The 15,753-nt window shown below is 45.5% G+C and overlaps 1 protein-coding gene across 4 annotated transcripts in view; it reads right to left on the reverse strand.

Moving 5' to 3' along the window:
- The window catches only part of LOC119119497 (deoxyribonuclease-1-like 1), a 52,590-nt gene that overhangs the window by 19,980 nt on the left and 16,857 nt on the right, over positions 1-15,753 (reverse strand). For 2 of the 4 annotated variants that reach the window (XM_037245929.1, XM_037245928.1), the window contains exon 4: positions 2,379-2,390. The exons of the other annotated variants lie outside the window; for them this stretch is intronic. In XM_037245929.1, the coding sequence (XP_037101824.1) occupies positions 2,379-2,390 (12 nt within the window). The remainder of the gene's footprint in view (positions 1-2,378; positions 2,391-15,753) is intronic. 4 annotated transcript variants of the gene reach the window in all.

The raw sequence follows: 15,753 nt of genomic DNA on the forward strand, positions 1-15,753 counted from the left end.
TGAGCTTGTTAGTCGGAGACAGGGTAAGATGATGCCAAATATCAATCATGATAATGATAATAATGATAATAATAATGATAATAATAATAATCAGGGATGCACGATAATTCTGGACAAGATAATTATCAGGCCAATATAAGGATTTATGACATCAGATAATCTGACATTACGCAACATAGACAACAAAAAAGATCAGAAAGGAAAAATACTGAACATTTGCATGTTAATTCATGTTTGAAAGGTAGGTCAAAGTTTTGAATAGTGTGTGGTGCATTATTTTAGTTTATTTTAGCTAGATAAATTATTTTAGTTCATTTGAGTGTTTAGCTTGCATCCAGGTCCTGGATTAGCACATACTACTGTCTGCTTTAACTAAATTTAACTGATAGTTGCCCGACCAGTATAAAACATCTCAATTAGCACAAATTCAAATTCACACACATATATGGCGACTATCACTACATGCTAGAAGCTAGTAAGTTAGCCAGCATTAGTTTATGATTGGTTTAACTTTCGTGTTGGAACATTATAGACATAGACTTAACTTTATTCATCCCTTGGGATTGCTCCCTAAGGAAATTCTGTTCTAGCAGCATTCATACCGCAGAGTGGGTATATTAAAGACACAGAGATGACATGAGTGCCAACTCAATAGGCTCCAAGAAAACGCTGCCACTCACAATGGCGCCATTGTGGTTTTGTTACAACCACCACACACACAGTTTTTTTTTTTAAAGTTCTCACTCGTGTTCTCTGCAAGGTGCGTTCAATGACCACTCAACAGTCAGAAAACTCATTAATTGCAGCAAAATGTAATGACGAGTACGTGAGCACATTGCAGGGAGTACGTGGAAGCACAAAATAATTTATTAGCCTGACTTTTTCTGTCTTCTTGGGGGTATTTAGTGTAGAAAATTAAAAGAGGTTCCCCCCTCCCCAAGCAAAGTTAGGAGGTCAACAATAAAGTGAGATAATTTATTTTGTTATAAAGGCTTGAAAAAGCAAAAATAAAACTGTTGTTTTGGTTTTCTGTGTTTTCTGCGTTTACACAGAGTAATAGGGCAAAAAGTGTGACTTTTGCAATAGTCCGGCACGCTTTGTTTGCTTTTACATTGATTCCTATGGGGAATGTTGTCTCTATATAATCCTCTAAAATGACGGATTTATGGTGACAGACAGGTGCTCAGGTCGCTAACAAATGATGTGGCTCTCATGTGCAGCCAGTAGAGTGACATGGAGCAGTTATTTCAGTGAAGTAAAAAAGTATTAAAGTAAAAAAACATCTACATCAGGGGTCGCGAACCTATGGCTCGCGAGCCAGATATGGCTCTTTTGGTGAGTGCGTTTGGCACACGGACAAATCTGACATTTGATTACACGATTGAAGTCATAAATAATTTTGTTGTATTATCAAAGTAAAAAATAGACGTACTGAAATCAAAATGTTAAATTAGCTTTCAGGTGTTTCAAGTTAATTAGACGATTCAAGTGATTAGTTGAATACCCTACTAGTATACTTTTTCATGATATTCTAATATTTTGAGATAGGATATTTGAGTTTTCTTAAGGTGTATGCCATAATCAGCAATATTAAAATAATAAAAGGCTTGCAATATTTCTGTTGATTTGTAATGAATCCAGAATGTATGACATTTTTGTTTTTTTAATTGTATTACAGAAAATAAAGAAAATCACAATATTCTAATTTTCTGAGACAGTCCTGTACCATTTGGCATTCATTTACGGGTATCTTATATTATGCATCGAACTATAACTAAAGTTTACATTTGATAAGCAATTCAAAAAGTAGTTTCTTAAAAAATATATATATAATAAATGTGCAAAATAGAGATCTGTTTTGGATTTTTGTTGTGATAGAGGTAGGTGTCACATTTGACAAATGCGTTTATTTCCTCTTGGTGTGCACAAACTACAATTGACCGAAAATTTTAAAAACTGAAAAAGTTATTATCTGTCTTGAGAAACAGAAATTGATCAGCTTGAATGAAAGGTTGGCTTGAAAAAAAATATCGTGCATCCCTAACAACAAAAATAAGAGTAGGCTAATAACAATAATAACAGTAATAATAATAATAACAATAATAATAATAATAGAGACAAATATACAAGTATCTCTTTTCAAAATACTCAGACACACACGCATAATTCCAATTTGGTTAAGTATAAATTGCATTCATCAGATGTTATGTCGAGCCACATGTATCGCACCGCAGCACACAAATGACAGCTTCAAAGTATGTTGCATTGGCATTGATTGGCATGTGATTAATGCAATTGCAGCCAATCAGATTAGTAGGTTTGATTATCAGGCTCAATGTAAAAGCTTCGGCGATGCATGCTCGGAGAATCCACCATACCTTTGATCTTCCCTGTTGAGGGTCAGAAAGCACAGATTACATTACTGCAAAGTTAAAGGTCACTACAAGCACCTTGTGAGTCAAACAACCCAACATTAATGACTTTAAACCTTACCATACTATAATATAATAAAATTCATGATGACCGAATGGACCACACGAACAACAACACATTAAGCATTTACGGTTGCAAGGTCAACAGGTATAGAAGTTTCCCCTTTCATTATTTTACATGCCATATGATGGGAAAATAACCTCCATCAATCTACATGTGATAACCTGGTGGTGTATCTTCAATATTTTGGTACCAATACTCTTTGAGGTAGAGAGTTTTTAGTTTTTAAAGACTAGAGCTCCTCCAACCAATATTACGGTGGGTTGCCCAATATGTTAAGTGATTTAACTTTTCAACACATTTTCCAATGACCCAGAATTAAGAAAGAAACAGGAAGTTACTACCGTATTTTTCGGACTACAAGTCGCGTTTTTTTTTATAGTTTGGGTGGGGGGGGGCGACTTATACTGAGGAGCGACTTATATGTGAATTTTTTCACAAATTTTCAAAATAAAAAAAATTTTAAAAAGTGAAACCGCGATGTAGCAAGGGATTACTGTAATTTGAATTTCAAGTGACGTCAGCAGAGCGGCGGTTGTTTACATAAAGGACAAAGATTCGATCACGGGATGACGATGGGCCCCACGTACTACCGGCATCATGAGCGGCTTTGTAAGTGACACGAAGGACGAAGAGTTTGGAAGATTTAATGATGTGGAGTGACACAGAAGGTTTGAAAACCTATTATGGCTTTTACACACGCCCGGTCCTACTCTACGGATTTCTCTTTCACCTCCGTGGATGGAAGTCGGGGGCCGGCGCTCGGCCGGGTGGCTGTCCGGGGACGGTGGATGGGGCTCAGACATAGCTTTTACGCACACCCGGTTCTACTCTATGGAGCTCTCTTTCACCTCAGTGGATGGAAGTCGGGGGCCGGCGCTCAGCCGGGTGGCTGTCCGGGGACGGTGGATGGGGCTCGGACATGGCTTTTACGCACGCCTGGTCCTATTCTATGGAGCTCTCTTCCACCTCCATGGCTGGAAGTGCCACCTCCGGGGATGGAAGTCCACACCGCCACACGCCTGGAAGTCAACGCCAGTGCTTGGGGCCGTGTGGTGGTGAACTATTTATGTTAGTTATTTGATATATTTTATTTCATGTAGCAACTTGTATATGTTTTTATCGTTACAGTTCAGTAGTTGTTGGCTCGTTGAACTCTTGTTTTGTTAAATACAGAGCCGTTTACCAAACCCACGTCTTTCCTGGTACTTTGTTAACGCTACAATATTGTTATAAACTAGATCTGTGGAATAACGACGAGGCTGACGTCAGCCGCGCACGCGCGGCATTGTTGACAAAGGACGAGGAATTTGATCGATGGATTTAATGATTTGGAGTGACACAGATTGTTTGATAATATTGTTGTTCATATGATAGTTATTTGATATATACTTTATATATCGTTATATGGGTCTGTGGAATATTTAGAACACTTAGACGTCAGCGGCGCGGCGCATACGCGGCATCGTTTCCATAAAGGACGATCGATGGATTTAATGAATTGGAGTGACACAGATAGTTTGATAAAAGTGTTATTTATGTAATAGTTATTTGAATAACTCTGAATGTTACGTCAGGGCCATTCTCAGCTCTTCGTTTGTGTTTATGTCACGTTAGCATACTTATCGTTTAGCCTGTTGTTGCTCGTTCATGTCTGTTTTTGGTGTTGGATTTTGTCGAATAAATTCCCCCCAAAATGCGACTTATACTCCAGAGCGACATATATGTTTTTTTTCACTTTATTGTGCATTTTATGGCTAATGCGACATATATTCCGGAGCGACTTTTAGTCTGAAAAATACGGTATATATTGAGACAATTTCACCATCACAACTAATACAAGAGTAAGAGGTTGAGACTCCATCTCCATCTGCATTGCTTGGTTCTGGCCAGGCTAAGCCAGCAGTCACCATCACAAAGGTCATGTCAATGCAATCAATAAACTAATGAGCCGAGAGCACATAGATCCTGCCAGTAGTTCAGTGCTGTGAAAATTATCTGCCTTCTCAAATACTTTTTTCATGCATAGTTTCCCCACATTAATGTTTGATATCAAACAAATCTTAATGTCAGACAAAGACAAACCATGAAAACATAAAATTGAATTTTCAAATGATAATTTTATTTACCAAGGAAAAAACTATTCAAAGTTACTTGGCTCTGGGTGGAAAAGTATTTGTTCCCTGAACCAAATATAGAGATGTACAGATATTGTGGCACTTTTTTTTGCAGAATTACTTTAATTCAGCAACACTGCTTTTTTTCTTTTAATGAATGACCCCATTAAGTTCACGCCACAGTATCTGAATGAGATTCAGGTCAGGACTTTGACTTTACTAAACCAAACTGTCAGGTCTAACCGTGTGAATGAGTGTGTGAATGGGAATACGTATCACTAGATATAGTATTCCATTTAAAGCGGTGGGGAACACATAACGAGGTTCTGTGGACGTAATAGGCAAGGATTCTCCATCAGAACACTGGTAGAAGTGAGAATCATCACAGAAATCTTTTCGTTATCCCACTGGAAACACCCGACTTTAGAAAACCCTATGGATTTACAGTTGGGACCAAATTGATTAAAATGGGGAACTGGCAGAGCAAAAATAATATCCGAGATAAGCTCAAATGTAAAGATAAGAAAGGAAGGGAGGTAGCCACACGTATGATTGGGAGTTAAAGGAATTCTCTGGAGCTAGACAGAGAACTTTGTTGGAGCAAGGGAATCCAACTCCTAAATTATGAGGCCCTTGGTCAGGATGACCAGTGCTTCACCATCCAATTATTCCTTCACAAACCAAAACCTTAATTTTTATATATTTATTTTATTTTATTCAGAAGTAAACTGGTGTTGAATATGTACTGCTGAAGAAGCCTCGTACACCAGATTGAGGTAAAAAAAAAAATGATGACCAAATATTCTACCTCAGGATTTTCCAATGAAGGGCAGTAGTCATGGTTCAAGCAATCACATCGGCCAAATCCTGGAGTCAGTGAAGTCTTGAATTCAAAGTGGTAGTGTGATGACATGACCACCTCCATATTTGACTGTTTTTTAAATTCGATGCTACATTTATGTCGGATATATTTAGAAACACTACTTCTAAAAAATCTACCTTGCGTCTCCGACGGTCTGTTAGAATAGGCCTCTGGGCACACGTGATCAGCTAGGTAGCTTGAGCTATGTCGTTATCTTGCTGTGACCTTTCTTTTGCTTTCACTGGCCTTCCCTTCTCTATGGCACTCTTTGCACATACAGTGCCTTGCGAAAGTATTCGGCCCCCTTGAACCTTTGAACATTTCGCGACATTTCAGGCTTCAAACAAAGATATAAAAGTTAAATTTTTTGTCAAGAATCAACAACAAGTGGGACACAATCGTGAAGTGGAACAAAATTTATTGTATAATTTAAACTTTTTTAACAAATAAAAAACTGAAAAGTGGGGCGTGCAATATTATTCGGCCCCCTTGCGCTAATACTTTGTAGCGCCACCTTTTGCTGCAATTACAGCTGCAAGTCGCTTGGGGTATGAATCTATCAGTTTTGCACATCGAGAGACTGGAATTATTGCCCATTCTTCCTTGCAAAACAGCTCGAGCTCAGTGAGGTTGGATGGAGAGCATTTGTGAACAGCAGTCTTCAGCTCTTTCCACAGATTCTCGATTGGATTCAGGTCTGGACTTTGACTTGGCCATTCTAACACCTGGATACGTCTATTTGTGAACCATTCCATTGTAGATTTGGCTTTATGTTTTGGATCATTGTCCTGTTGGAAGATAAATCTCCGTCCCAGTCTCAGGTCTTTTGCAGACTCCAACAGGTTTTCTTCCAGAATGGTCCTGTATTTGGCTCCATCCATCTTCCCATCAATTTTAGCCATCTTCCCTGTCCCTGCTGAAGAAAAGCAGGCCCAAACCATGATGCTGCCACCACCATGTTTGACAGTGGGGATGGTGTGTTCAGGGTGATGAGCTGTGTTGCTTTTACGCCAAACATATCGTTTTGCATTGTGGCCAAAAGGTTCGATTTTGGTTTCATCAGCACCTTCTTCCACATGTTTGGTCGGTCTCCCAGGTGGCTTGTGGCAAACTTTAAACGAGACTTTTTATGGATATCTTTGAGAAATGGCTTTCTTCTTGCCACTCTTCCATAAAGGCCAGATTTGTGCAGTGCACGACTGATTGTTGTCCTATGGACAGACTCTCCCACCTCAGCTGTAGTTATCTGCAGTTCATCCAGAGTGATCATGGGCCTCCCCGCCACGCATTTACTAGCGGAAGCTGTGTCAGAAAGCTCGGTCGGTGCACACTCAAGTGCGTATACGTAGTATAAGTAGTACGTGCTCTATTTCTATCAGTTCTGAATTTAGAGTGTGGGCTGTGATGTCAGCATTCTCGTAATTCGCGCGCTGAGCTTTCAGCTGCAGTTTTACGCTAAAGCCACCCACAAACCTTCCCCTGGAATCCTTCCGCTAAAATGTGTGGCCAAAGGAAAAGAAAGGTGGACACTGAGTGCCACGTGTTTAAAAAAAGAGTGGACAATTTGGCTCGACCTCAGCAACAGGATCAACATCAACCCGTCACAGATTTAGGTTAACGGACCAACACCTCGGCTCTATCCTAAGAAGGAAAAGAGAAGTCACTGCTACTCCTCCCCCACCGTCTGTTGTCTTCCGGGTTAGAGCACGCTGGCGTCAGATTTGTTGACTGCCGCTTCTGTCCCGGACCGTGTCCGTTACTTGTTTTTCGTTTTCCCGTTTTCAGTGCACCCGTCTCTTCTTTTATTTTTCTCGTGTTGTCTTCCGTCCACCTCGCATCCCCGCAGCTCCGCTCTCACCTATCTGTTTCCTCTCCCTCGGACTACCAACTACGTTAGCCAGCTAGCCAACAGCCAACTGGCCAAAACCACCACCGGACCCTCCTGCCTCCCGACTCGGAGCCTGTGGCCGCCTGCTGTGGACTCGACGGCAGCTCTGGCCCGGCTCTCTGGCCTTCCGTCCGGCATCCTTGGGGGACGGGCTCCACTCCCTGCGGGCTCGCCAACTGTGGCTCTGCTGTGTGCCGCCGTGGTGCGTTGGGGCCTGCCGTTCGAGCGGGTGCAGTCGAGGTCGACCGGCATCACCACCTGGTCCACTGCTGCTTTCACACGAGGCTGGGATCCTTCGCCGTCGCCGCTACATCTGACCGGCATTTCACCGATGGCTCACCCATCTCCTCTTTTTGGACTACCAACCCCCCGTCACCCCCACCTCCCGTACTGGCAACCTCAACAACCTCCGCTCCCGCCCCTCCTGCTCCTCCATCCATCTCCTTCGCACTGCTGACCGATGTCTTGTTAACTATAACCTACTGTCTCCACCCCCCCCTCCACTCTTTTTTATTCCATGTAAAGCGTCTTTGGGTTATTGAAAAGCGCTATATAAATTGAATGAATTATTATTATTATTATAATTGCCACAACAAATTTTACTCCAGACTATGATGCACTAGCAAAAAAAAGGGAGACCAACACTGTTCCCACTGAAAATGAAGGGGAGTTTCTCTAGTTTGTTGTAAAAATATCCAGTTTGAATGTAATTTGTAAAAATAGCAGGGATTGAAACTACCGACCATTCTCATTTTCAAACAATGCAGGATGCTCAAGGACATTGGTGCACCACCTAATCTAAGGACTAATCTTAACTTTTAAAGTTCTTAAGGCCGACTTTAAGGAAGTGTTTCCCGTTTCCTCACCTCTGTCACCAGGTGTTTGTGAGTTAAAGCTCTGCTCTGATTTTCAGATATCCGTCACAGTGTTGCCGTTTTGATTTCTTTATTACTTTATTTAGATGTATTCTTTCACTGATTCTTCAAGATGATGTTTTTGGTCAGAATGTTTTCCGTTTGATGTGATTTCACCTCATAAGATAAGCATCTTTCATAAATCTGACCTGCAGGCGCTGAAGTGATGGAAACTGTTATTCATAATAACAGTGTCGTATTTATTGAGAATCACTGATGGCAGTTTTTTGGTGAAATATTTTTTTAATGCTGTTAATAAATGCATTTGTTTTCAAAAAGCTTTTTTTGAATATCCATGCTTTACTACCTACTAAAGGCCAAAAACCTTTATGCAATGACCTTTACATTGCGTTTTTTCACCTTCGTAATATTGCTAAGATTCGTCCGATCCTCTCGACCGGTGATGCGGAAACTATTAAACATGCGTTCATCACGTCGCGCCTGGAGTACTGTAATGCATTATTCTCTGGTCTTCCTAAGTCCAGCATCAAAAGTCTAAGTTAGTACAAAATGCTGCTGCAAGGCTGCTCTCACGGACAAGAAAATTTGATCACATTACCCCAATATTAGCCAACTTACATTGGCTCCCGGTCCATTTAAGATGTGACTTCAAGGTTCTTCTATTAACCTATAAATCATTGCATGGCTTAGCGCCTTCATATCTCGTCGACCTAGTTGTTCCGTATGTTCCGTGTCATAACCTTCGTTCGCAAAACGCTAGTCTTTTCGTGATACCGAGGGCCAAGAAAATGCCTGCAGGGTCTAGAGCATTTTCTATTCGGGCTCCAGAGCTTTGGAATGCCCTACCAATGAATATTAGAACTGCTACCTCACTAGAAACATTTAAGACACGTTTAAAGACACATTTCTATGATATGGCCTTTAATTAACCTGTAGTGGCCAATTCGGCTGGAGTTTGTTTTCGCTCCCTCTCCCCATCTCCCCAGGAACGGTGGACGGGCAGCTATCCCGAGTCGTCGAAAACCGAGGCCTGTCGGTGCTTCAACTTAATGTCGAGGGCCTTACCACCGCCAAACTCGAAGTCCTTCGGCACCTGGCCGACTCCAATGGGGCCGCGGTCCTGCTCCTACAAGAGACGTACTGCACGACCAACAACATCCTCAAAATCCCTGGGTTTCATCTCGCCGGGTCCATCAACACCAAGCAACACGGTGTGGCAACCTTCGTCCGCACTGGAATAAGCTGGGCAGCCTGTAGCCAATCCCCACCAGGCTCCAACATCGAGTGGCTGGTTACTAAAATCCAGAAAACCTCAGTCATCAACGTCTACATGCCCCCACCATCGGAGCTAACCACAACGTCACTCCCATCTGTAACTGCACCCGCAATCTATGCAGGCGATTTCAACTGCCAGCACAGACTGGGGGTACTCCAGCTGAGTGGCGCTGTGCGAATGGGCCTCCAACACTGATGCCCTGCTACTGTACGACCCCAAGGAACCCCCAACCTTCTTCTCTGCACGCTGGAACACCACCACCAACCCGGACCTGGCCTTCGCCATCTGCCGCAGCAACGACCCAAGACCGGAAAGGCGTGTTCTTGACAGGTTCCCCCGCTCACACCACCGACCTTCCATCATCAAAGTTCCATCACTGGTGGAACCGGTGCCAGGGAAGCCTGTGAAGAGATGGAACTTCCGATAAGCCAACTGGGAGTCGTATACTGAGGAGACGGAAAGGAGGTCTGCCGGCCTGCCAGACCCAGAGTCCACAGATGTGGAAGCAGCCTATGCAGCCTACTGCCAGGTCCTCCTGCGTGCGGCAAAGAAGACCATCCCACGTGGGTACAACAGGAACTACATCCCAGGCTGGGATGGGGAGTGTAGCCGCCTCCTGAAGGAACACCAGAGAGCCAGCTCCAGAGAAGAGGAGGACGCAACGGCAGCAGCACTGCTCGAAAAGCTGGACGCCACCCGCAAGGCGAGATGGACAGAAGTCATTGAATCAATCGACTTCACCCATTCCAGCCGCAAGGCGTGGCAGACCATCAACCGGCTCACAGGCAGAAATACACCAGCCCACAGATACCCAGTCACTGCAGACTCCATTGCCTCCCAACTCCTAAAAAACGGCCGCTTCCCGGATGCAGACAAAGACTTTGCACGACTAATATCACGTGAGGTGTCTTGCATCTCAAGAGCGGCCAACGTCGATTTCAATCTCTCGGGAGCCTTTACAGCAGAGGAACTCAGTGAGGTCATTAGCAAGCTAAAGCCGGGCAAATCCCCGGGCCGTGACAACATTCACCCGGAGTTCGTCATCCACCAGGGCCCAACAACATCTAGATGGCTTAAAGGTTTCTTCACGTCATGCTACCGGAGATTAAAGCTCCCGAAGATCTGGCGTAGGGCCTCCGTGACAGCTCTGCTGAAGCCAAACAAAGATGCGGAGGACCCAAAGTCATACAGGCCCATCTCACTGCTGAGTGTCCCATTTAAGATCTTGGAAAGAATGATACACAGCCGCATAGAGCCAGTGGTGGACTCACAACTCCCACGGGAACAAGCTGGTTTTCGTCGTGGAAGGTCAACAGCAGACCAGATTACCCTACTCTCCCAAGACATCGAGAACCGCTTCCAGGATAAGGAGAAAGCTGGAGTGGTATACCTGGCCTTAACTGCCGCATATGACACCGTGTGGCACCGGGGACTCCACCTGAAGCTGCTGAGGACCATACCGCACCGGCACATGGTGCAGTTCATTATGGAGACTGTTTCCAACCGCAGCTTTACTCTCCAAACCAGCAGTGGGCAGTGCAGTAGGCTCCGTAGACTGAGGAGCGGGGTACCACAAGGGTCAGTTCTCTCACCAACACTATTTAACATCTATATATACGACCTACCGGACACAGCATCCAGAAAGTATGGCTATGCAGACGACCTTGCCATCATGCTGAGTCGACCAACGTGGAAGGCGACGGAAGACGGCCTGAATGAAGACATGCGCACCATGGCAGCATACCTTCAAAAGTGGCGTCTCCAGCTCAGCGTTGGAAAGACTGTTGGTGCATCATAGCACCTCAGCACCAGGGAAGCAAGGAGAGAACTGGCAGTGAGCATTGAGGGCAAACGCCTGGAGGTTCAACAAGCCCCGAGGTACCTCGGCGTGCGTCTGGATCGAACCCTATCCTTCAAACAACACCTCGAAGATCTGAAGGCAAAGGTGACATCCAGGGTTGCACTGATCCGCCGCCTTGCTGGAACAACGTGGGGATCCTCTGCTAAGATCTTGCGGATATCAACCCAAGCGCTGGTCTTCTCTGCAGCAGAGTACTGTGCTCCAGTTTGGAACAGAAGCCCCCATGCCAAAAAGGTGGATGTGGCAATTAACAACGCCCTCCGAACTATAACAGGATGCCTGAAACCCACCCCTGTGTCCCTCCTGCCTGTCCTTGCGGGAATAGCGCCGGCCAACCTTCGGCGAGAGGCTGCCACCCTCGTTCTCGCCAGGAAGGCAAAAAATAACAACTGGCACATCCTGCACAACACTACAACAACTCCAGCTCCACCAAGCAGACTCAAGGCACGCCACCCCTACAACATGGCAGCACAAGAGATGCTCAATTCCATCCCTGAAGACATCTCCAGAGATGCCTGGCTGGCAGCAGCTTGGAAGCAGGAGTGGGAGGCAGCTGGCCCCTCCCTCATGCACCGTTATGTCTGGGAACCAAGAGACGGCGCCATAGGAGGAGACGAACTACCTCGCCAGCAGTGGACCACACTGAACCGCTTAAGAACTGGTGTTGGGCGCTTCAACACGTCTATGCGGCAGTGGGGACTGGCGGACAGTGCGGCAAGCGAGTGTGGAGCCCCCGAGCAGACAGCCGACCACATCATCAACACCTGCCCCCTATATAGACCACCCTCAGAGGCCGGCCTCTTCGACCTGGGACCAGAGATGCTGGCGTGGCTCTACGTGTTTGATAAATGTGTCACTATTTTAAGAGCGTGATTGAGATGCTGCATAAAGAGGATAGTTGTCAGTTGGAGCTCTGACATTATACGAGAGAGAGAGAGAGAGAGGTGAAGCTTCCACCCCACACAGCGACACAGCTGGAGAGGACGCTCTCAATGGTGCCTCGATAGAATGTGGTCATGATGGCTGGTGGAGCACTTGCTCGCCTGAGTTTCCGCAGGAAGTACAGGCGGCACTGAGTTTTCTTCGCCAGTGATGCAGTGTTGGTGGTCCAGGAGAGGTCTTCACTGATGTGCACCCCCAGGAATCTGGTGCTGCTCACTCTCTCCACCACAGCACCGTCTATGGTCAGTGGCAGGTGATGGGTGTGACCCTTCCGGAAATCAACAACAATCTCCTTGGTCTTGCTGACGTTCAGCAGGAGGTTGTTGTCCCTGCACCACGTGGTCAGAAGGTCGACCTCCAACCTGTATTAAGTCTCGTCGCCCTTGGTGATGAGATCCACCAGTCGTGTCGTCAGCAAATTTCACTATGCGGTTGGTGCTGTAGGTTGCAGTGCAGGCATGCGTCAGCAGGGTGAAGAGCAGCGGACTGAGCACGCAGCCTTGAGGGGCCCCCCTGCTCAGCGTGATGCTGCTTGAGATATTGTCGCCAACACGTACTACTTGAGGCCTCTGACAGGAAGTCCAGTAGCCAGTTGCAGAGGTAGGTACTGAGTCCCAGTTTGTCGAGTTTGCAGATGAGTCGTTGCGGTACAATGGTGTTGAATGCAGAACTGAAGTCCACAAACAGCAATCTCACATACGAGTCTCTTTTTTCCAGGTGGGTGAGGGCTGAGTGGAGGGCAGAGCAGATTGCATCCTCAGAGGACCGTTTGGCTCGGTATGCAAACTGGAAGGGGTCAAGGGTGGGGGGGGAGAATGGATCTGATGTGTGTCATGACAAGCCGCTCAAAGCACTTCATGATGATGGGTGTCAGTGCCACGGGGCGGTAGTCATTGAAGCAGGATGGGGCAGTTTTCTTCGGCACAGGTATGATGGTGGCAGCCTTCAAACATGATGGGACGATGGCTTGCTGCAGGGAAGTGTTAAAGATGTCTGTGAAGACACCCTTAAGCTCCTCAGCGCAGTCCTTCAGAGCTCGACCTGGGATGTTGTCTGGCCCTGCTGCCTTACGGGTGTTGATAGCAGCAAGTGTCCTCCTCACGCAATCGACAGAGAGGCACAGGGGCTGCTCGTGTGGAGGGGGAGGGGTCTTCAGCGGGCAAGTGCTGTTCTGAGCGTCAAAGCGAGCAAAGAAGCGGTTCAGATCATTGAGCAGAGGGATGTTGCTCTCACAGCTCTGCGGCGCGGGCTTGTAGTCCGTGATGGTCTGAATGCCCTGCCACAGGCTTCGTGCGTTCCTGCTGTCTTTGAAGTGCGCGGTAATCTTGCAAGTGAATGCCTTTTTTGCTTCCTTGATGCCACGGGACAGGTTGGCCCTCGCTGTTCTCATGCCAGCCCTGTAGGCTTCGTCTCTGGCCCTCAGCAGCCTGAGGACATCCCGTCAGCCATGGCATCCAGTTAGCCCGAGTGATGATGTATTTTGTGTGGGTCACATCATCAATGCACTTTGAGATGTAAGAGGTTACAGAGTCTGTATACTCCTCTATGTCTGTCTGATTGTTGTAAGTGGCTGCCTGCTTAAACATTTCCCAGTCTGTTGTGTCAAAGCAGTCTCGAAGAGCATCAGAGGCTCCCTCACGCCACACTTTTACCTGCTTGCGAACCGGCCTGTATGCTTTCACCCTTTGTCTGTATGCGGGCATTAGCATAACAGCGATATGGTCAGAAGGTCCAATGTGGGGGAGGGGGGTGGCTTTGAAAGCGCCTTTATGCGTAGTGTAGACCAGGTCCAGGAAGCTGTCTCCTCATGGTGGAAAATCAACATGCTGGTGTAGCTTTGGAAAAACAGCCTTCAGGTCTGCATGATTAAAATCTCCAGCGAAGATGGTGAAACCGTCAGGGTGCGCCGTCTGTTGTTCACTGACAGCCTGGTACAGTTCACTAAGAGCTGTGATCCTGTCGCTTGGAAGGCGGGATGTATACCGCGACTCGCAGAATCGCAGTAATTTCCCTTAGCAGGTAAAAAGGACGGCACTTTAAGATCACAAACTCCGCTAGTGGCGAGCAGTGTTTGCATACAACCACAGTGTCCTGGCACCATTCGTCACGGATGTAAACAGATTCCTCCTCCTCGCGATTTTCCACCCTTTACAATGGCCCGGTCTGCTCGATAGCATGCTAGCTGCCCCAGTTGTACAGCAGAGTCCGGAATGTTGACATTCAACCAACTCTCAGTGAACACGAGCACACAGCAGTTACTCACTGTCCGGTTCGTAGATCTCAGCAGTCGTATGTAATCCATTTTGTTGTCCAGTGAACGAACATTCGCCAGAAGAATGGAAGGTATGGCCGGGCGAGTTGGGTTGGTTGCTAGCCTGACCCGGATGCCTCCGCCCTTGCCCCTCTTCTGCCTCCTTGCACACCGCTTCAGACGCTTCTTATCCGGGGGAGGAGTAGCAGGCGAGTCTGGTGTTGTTTCAGGCCGGAGAAGTCCGAGTTCCTTTAATGTCTCTGTTTCGAAGTCCAGAACGCTGCAAAATTCGCTTTTGCCGATGTCAAGTAGAAACTGCCTGCTGTACTTGTAGCACGACGTAGTAAGACGAGACGAACATGTAAAACTGTCGGACAAACACTTCTTAAATGAACAAAACATAACAAAATTATAACAATATATTCGAGAGAAAAATCATGTTATTTTGCCTCATTCAAATCATGCAAAGACTGTCTATCACATCTTAATATCTGAATATTTACCGTATTTTTCGGACTAAAAGTCGCTCCGGAATATACGTCACATCAGCCATAAAATGCACAATAATATGTCGCATTTTGGGGGAAATTTATTCAACAAAATCCAACACCAAGAACAGACATGAACGAGCAACAACAGGCTAAATGATACGGTATGCTAACATGACAAACACAAACGAGAAGCTGAGAACGGGCCTGATGTAACAATAACAGTTATTCAAATAAATATAACATAAATAACACCTATATCAAACCATCTGTGTCACTCCAAATCATTAAAGCCATCGATCGAGTTGGTCCTCCTTTATGTAAACAAGTCCGACGTCAGCGCCGCGTTGCAGTTCAAAATTTTCTATAGGCCCATATAACAATATATCAAAGTCAAAGTCCGCTTTATTGTCAATTTCTTCACGTCAAGACATACAAAGAGATCGAAATCACGTTCCCACTATCCCACGGTGACAAGACATAGTACACAATATACATACAAGTAAACAACACAAAAAGTAAAAACAAGAAGGCACAAACAATGAATAAATAAGAGTGATGAATAAATAAAAAATATATATACATATAATAAATAAGAGGAGCAAAACTGGAGCAAGTGTGCATACAGCAGTCAGTCAGAATATAGCGCAAAAGTACAGGACGCTACGCAGAAGGGGGGAGAGAGTTCAGGATCCTAACA

Source organism: Syngnathus acus, chromosome 2, assembly GCF_901709675.1.
Source record: "Syngnathus acus chromosome 2, fSynAcu1.2, whole genome shotgun sequence".
In the NCBI taxonomy this organism is placed as follows: Eukaryota; Metazoa; Chordata; class Actinopteri; order Syngnathiformes; family Syngnathidae; genus Syngnathus; species Syngnathus acus.